Source organism: Petaurus breviceps, unplaced genomic scaffold (assembly GCF_028583685.1).
Source record: "Petaurus breviceps papuanus isolate PSGF00001 unplaced genomic scaffold, PetGlider_PUasm1.0 551, whole genome shotgun sequence".
In the NCBI taxonomy this organism is placed as follows: Eukaryota; Metazoa; Chordata; class Mammalia; order Diprotodontia; family Petauridae; genus Petaurus; species Petaurus breviceps.
Window position 1 is genome coordinate 3587595 of NW_027186372.1, and position 5862 is coordinate 3593456.

General features: G+C 42.0%; 1 protein-coding gene across 2 annotated transcripts; it reads left to right on the top strand.

Annotated features, from left to right (window-relative positions):
• The first annotated feature begins 449 nt into the window (after window positions 1–449).
• Window positions 450–5421, top strand: DRD1 (dopamine receptor D1). 2 transcript variants are annotated; one of them, XM_069102345.1, is made up of 2 exons: window positions 450–1012; window positions 1524–5421. In XM_069102345.1, exon 2 carries the CDS (start codon window positions 2298–2300, stop codon window positions 3639–3641), a length of 1344 nt encoding a protein of 447 aa, XP_068958446.1. In that variant the 5' UTR covers window positions 450–1012; window positions 1524–2297; the 3' UTR covers window positions 3642–5421. The 2 variants fall into 2 exon arrangements, with proteins under 2 accessions (XP_068958446.1, XP_068958447.1); XM_069102346.1 differs by having other exon boundaries at window positions 450–739.
• The last annotated feature ends 441 nt before the right edge of the window (window positions 5422–5862 follow it).

Sequence of the window (5862 nt, forward strand, 5' to 3'; positions counted from 1 at the left end):
CCCCCCCCGCCAATACTGTCCAACACTAGAATGATGATTTTAGAATGGGTAGTTTTGTTTTTGTGTGTCCCCGAGGGTCTTGCCCGATGTGCGTTCGCACCAACAAGTCCAGCCCAGAAAGGCATTCCTAGTCTCCAAGTTGATAATGTGGCATAAATGCCCGAGAAAGGGCGCGGGTAGGGTTCTTATGTATGGCTGGAGGGAGCGGGTTCGAAATTAAGTTAAGGGAAGAGTTTCCAAAAGGCCCTTCTTCGTGCCCAAGGAAGCCAAGTCCCGAGTCAGAGGGAAAGGAGGGGGTTGGAGAACGTGAAGGGGAGGGGAGAAGGAGGGCCCAGGAATCCGCCCTCCGTGGGATGTAGCCCTTGGGGAAGGTACCGGGGGTGGAGGGTGGGGGTATGGGCAAAACCCGTCAGAAGACAGGTCCCATATCTTTACCTCCTGGTCCTTTTCAGGAAGCCTGGAGTGCTTCGGAAAGCACCCTGGCCCTAGACTGGAGTGTGATGCAAAAGAAAGCTGGAGGGTCCTGACTCTCGGGCTGGAGACTGGGTCAACCTAAAGCACAATCCGAGAAGGCCCAGATGTGAGCCAGCTCCAGAGCGGGGGCGGGAAGAGCTTTCCTGGGCCAGAGACTTCCCGCTGTGCTCAGACCAGCCTTCGAGGGAACCACCCACCTGGTAGCTGAGAGAGGTCAGGCTCGGACCAGAACCTAAGAGCGACTTGACAATCGAGAGCAGCCAAGGTTTGAGTCGAGCGTCCCTCCGGACATCTCTGTGGTTTTTGTTGTTTTTTGTTTTTATTATTAGGACTAAGGGAGCTGGAGAGAAGGACAGGGGGGAAAATGTGTGTGCGCGCGGGGGTGGGAGGAGGTTGACGCCTCATTTTCATAGTCTCTGGGGAACCTGCCCTTGATTCCCTCTCGGGATGAAGAAACCCCAGATCCCTCACTTGGTGGAAGGTCCAGCTCACGAGGCTTTCTCGATTTGGAACATGCAAAGCACCTCCTGGTTCATCGGTAAGCCTCCTAGCCCTGAGCACTCTGCTCCCTAAATCTGAGGCGTTCTAGGCTGGGTGGGAACTGGGAAGGGGGGCAAGGCTTCTATACTGCCCACAACTCACCTGCTCCTGCTTCCTGCTGGGTACCAATGATAGACTCAAGAGTTTGTTTAAGAGTCAGTTGGGGACTAAAAAGCATTCCCATTCCTCTTCATTGGATTTGGACAATGAAATTGGAGACCTATTTCTTTCTCCTGTGAACTTCCAGTTATGAGACCTAGGCCCCAAAACCTTTGATTAGCCCCTGTTTACATTTGGGATTAGATTCAAAGATGCTAGCTAGGAGACAGACTGTTTTTTTTTTTTTTTCAAGTTTAGAGTCTTAGATTAACAGGTACACATAGCTAGAATATTCAGCTCCTTCAAAGTAGGAGCCCTAGGTTTGATTTAGGTTAATTGCTAGAAAGACTTAAAAACATATTGTTAAGAAAGTCTTTAAGATAAAATACCTTTGTTTGATTTGTTTCTAGGGCTAAGGAAATTGAAATTAGCCAGCAAAGAAGTGCAGTATTCTCCCAATCCAGTGACATAACATCAGGTGTCCATCCAAGAGGTCATATGGAATATCTTAAACAGCAAACAAAGGAGCACTTCTTGACGTGGATGTTGGGAAATTATATTGGAAATTGAATGTCTTTTAATGTGATGGGCTTCAATGGGACTGACAAGTAAGAGGAATGGACACTAGATTCCTAGATTTACCTCTGTCCATAGGATATTCACCTGACAAACTCTCCTCTGTGGTGGATAGCTCTCTGTGGAGGAGACACAGGGAGGGATACACAAGGAGCCAGCCAAACACTGGAAGGGCTCATACTGGAATTGGAAAATGGAAATCATCAGCAAACTCTAAGATGCCAAGGTAACTTTACGTGCACTGTTGTGGGACCTGGGTTCAATTCCTAATTCTATGATTTATTATTTGTAAACCTTGGGCACGTCACATCTGGACCTCAGTTTCCTCATTTTTAAAATTAGGAAATTGCAATAGATGACCTTGAAGGTCCCTTGCAGCTCTCGTCCTTTGATTTTGTGACTTAGGCTGTAAATTATAAATACCTATCCAAGTGTTTGCTATCAATTGTTATTGGAATATAGACATTTATGTAAGGGAGAAGAAATTTAGCAGCTCTGGATCAGCTTGGTGAGTAATTTACAAAGGATCGATGGATGGGTAACCCTTGTGAGGGGAAGGAACTGAGAACACACTGAAACACACACTAGATTTCCCCCTCGGCGACATAATGCCTTTGAATGACACAACTATGGACAGAGGGGGACTGGGAGTGGAAAGGGACTTCTCCTTCCGCATCCTTACTGCCTGCTTCCTCTCACTGTTGATCTTGTCTACGCTTTTGGGAAACACACTGGTGTGTGCAGCTGTCATCAGATTCCGCCACCTAAGGTCCAAGGTGACCAATTTCTTTGTCATCTCCTTGGCTGTCTCTGACCTCTTAGTAGCTGTCTTGGTCATGCCCTGGAAAGCTGTTTCAGAGATTGTGGGTTTCTGGCCCTTTGGCTCCTTTTGCAATATCTGGGTGACATTTGATATCATGTGCTCCACAGCCTCCATTCTGAACCTCTGTGTCATCAGTGTTGATAGATACTGGGCTATCTCCAGCCCCTTTCGCTATGAGAGAAAGATGACCCCCAAGGCAGCCTGCATCCTGATCAGTGTTGCTTGGACTTTGTCTGTGTTGATTTCCTTCCTCCCAGTGCAGCTGAATTGGCACAAGTCCAGAGCCCTGAGCTCACCAGATGGGAATATTAGTTCCCAAGGTGAGACAATGGACAACTGTGACACTCGCCTGAACAGGACATATGCCATCTCTTCTTCTCTCATTAGCTTTTACATTCCGGTGGCTATCATGATAGTCACATACACAAGGATCTACAGGATTGCACAGAAGCAAATACGACGAATTGCAGCTTTGGAGAGAGCAGCCGTGCATGCCAAGAACTGCCAGAATGCCACAGGGAATGGGACTAATGTGGAATGTTCCCAGTCAGAAAGTTCTTTCAAGATGTCCTTCAAGAGAGAAACCAAAGTTTTAAAGACTCTGTCAGTGATCATGGGAGTATTTGTGTGCTGCTGGCTACCTTTTTTCTTATTCAACTGCATGGTCCCCTTCTGTGAGTCAGATTTGCCTTCTGGGGAAACAAAGCCCTTCTGTATTGATTCTATTACCTTTGATGTTTTTGTGTGGTTTGGATGGGCAAATTCCTCGCTGAACCCCATCATTTATGCCTTCAATGCTGACTTCCGCAAGGCGTTTTCGACTCTCTTAGGATGCTACAGGCTCTGCCCCACTGCTAATAATGCAATAGAGACCGTTAGCATCAACAATAATGGGGCTGTGTTTTCAAGCCATCATGAGCCCAGAGGGTCCATTTCCAAGGACTGTAATCTGGTTTACCTGATTCCACAAACTGTTACCTCCCCACGAGACTCAAAGAAGGAAGAAGGTGGAGGATCAAAACCATTGGAGAAAACCTCTCCAGCTCTATCTGTCATTTTGGATTATGAAGTTGATGTATCTTTGGAAAAGATTAGCCCCATCACACAGAATGGACAACACAAGACCTGAGCCGTAAGACGAATCCTGCAAAATATGCTAATCAAAAACAAAAACCTTACAAGATTCCTTTTTGTTTGTTGTTGTTGAGAAACTAAACTATGGTGAGGTTTCATGCTCACAAAAGAGCTGACTGCTGCTTCTACTCAGCATACAACTTTTTTTTTTTAACCCAGTTCAGTATATTTTTGATTTGTAGGTATTTCTATATTGTTCATGCTGAATGAAACAGAGACCCAAGTAAAAGGTAAAAGACAAGGAACACCTCATCAGTTCTATAATTATTTATAGAAACTAGTTTCTATCTTAGTGACTGAAAATACGACAAGAAATCAAGACTTAACAGTGACACTTAAAAAAAAATCACCACTCCCAGAAAGAAACAAGAGTGCTGAGTTTGCCATGTATAAATAGGTGCTAACATGTTTCAAATCAAGTTTTCAGATTGTAAAGTTAGGTAAATGCCTTCCTAAATTATTTCTGGAAAAAAAGGAGCCTTATAGTAAGAATGAGTATTTTTAAGTTTGGGAGATGCTTTGTTAATACTGGTTTTATTTATTTATTGTCTTAAATGACTATTTTTAATATGTTACAACAAATTTATCTTTATTTATCTTATTTAAAAGTATTACCTGATGGGAGATCTCTGAAACCTCATGATTACAATTTTTTGATCATTTAACTGGTCAGCATTCTAGTGTCAGTTGATAATGAAACTGTTGAGAAAAAAACAGAGTTGGAGTAAACTTGTTTGTGTATACCTCAAAATTACAACGGAAACTAAGAGGGATTAATTGTGAGCTGTGACATTTCTTCTGAATTCATCGCAGATCAATACAGGATCAGAGCTGACAAGGAAAAAATGACTGCAACTTTTTTTTTTCTAACAAGGATTTAAAAACAATGGATTGCTGCTATTCTTTTCTTTACTTTCCTATTACAAAGATGTCTTCTTAAGAAAATAGTCAGCAGCTTTGTAAATACCTTCCTAGGAAAAACCAACTTAAGAGGAAATCTTGCTTCCTATTTAAGATCTTAACCCCTGGCAATCAGAAGCAACAGACGCTTTGTATTTATGTAAAATAATTGGCTTCTCAGTCTTTTCTTATTTCAAGTGTTGGATATCTTTTTTTTTTCTGAACAAAACCAATGACTAATGGTAGAAATGCATAGTAACTCTAATAAGTCTTGTTACCTGTGTATTTACAGCAACACCTATAGGTACAGAGCATACTGTGTGTCCTGCTTCTTTACCAAGGTCATATTTCTTTAATACATGGGTTATTTCCCTGCTTTACTTTCGAACTGGGAATCAAGTCATTTTTTCAGTTTCATCCATGTTAATAGTCCATTGAACAAACAGCAGTGCCTCATTACCATCTGGGATTAAGGTGTTTCTGGAGGGCTTGGACAGGGAGTCCCGTTATTTTCAGATGTGTTGTCAGCATCAAAAAGTCACTCGGATTTCTTTTGTGGCTACAGATGCTTCCACTGTACTTTCAGCAAAGTTCCTGTTTCTTTTGTTCCCTCTGTGCTGTGAAGAGCATCCTTTTTGCAGCAACATTCAGGTGGTGGAATAATCCTGTGTGCTTCCAGAGAGCAACTTGGTTCCTAAATGCTTGACTGCATCTTCTTTGGAAGGAATTGCTTAATGGAGTACTGGGGGGGGGGGGAAGTAAACATTTACTGAAAGAATACATCCTGCATCAGGTCTGTGTTATATATGTATTGTGAATGTTTTCCTAAGGCTTTTTTTTTTGCTTGTATGCTTTCATACATATAATAAAATTATTTTGTGGACAGAAATGGAAAAAGAAACATTTACATTACATTCTTTAAAAACATATTGCTTTGGGTCTTTCAGATTCAGACATCAGGAGGAAAAAACATATATGTATATATATATATATATATATATATTTCACATTCAAATAGCAGTCTGGTGTATGAGAAAGGGGATTGGATTTGGAGTCAGACTGACTTCGATTGCATCCCTGTATTGGCATTTACTTATCATGTGACTCTGGAAAGAAACTTTAACTTCTATAAGTTGTAATTTCCTCATATTTAAAAGGGTCACATATTTCTTGAAGTCCCTTCATCACAGGCATGTTGTGAGAAAAGTGCTTCTTTGTAAACTCTAAGGCAATGGAGAAATCAGTTATTATTTTGATAAGTACATGGAGTTTTAAAAGTGGAAATATATTCTGCTAGATTTTGTGCTAATGTTAAA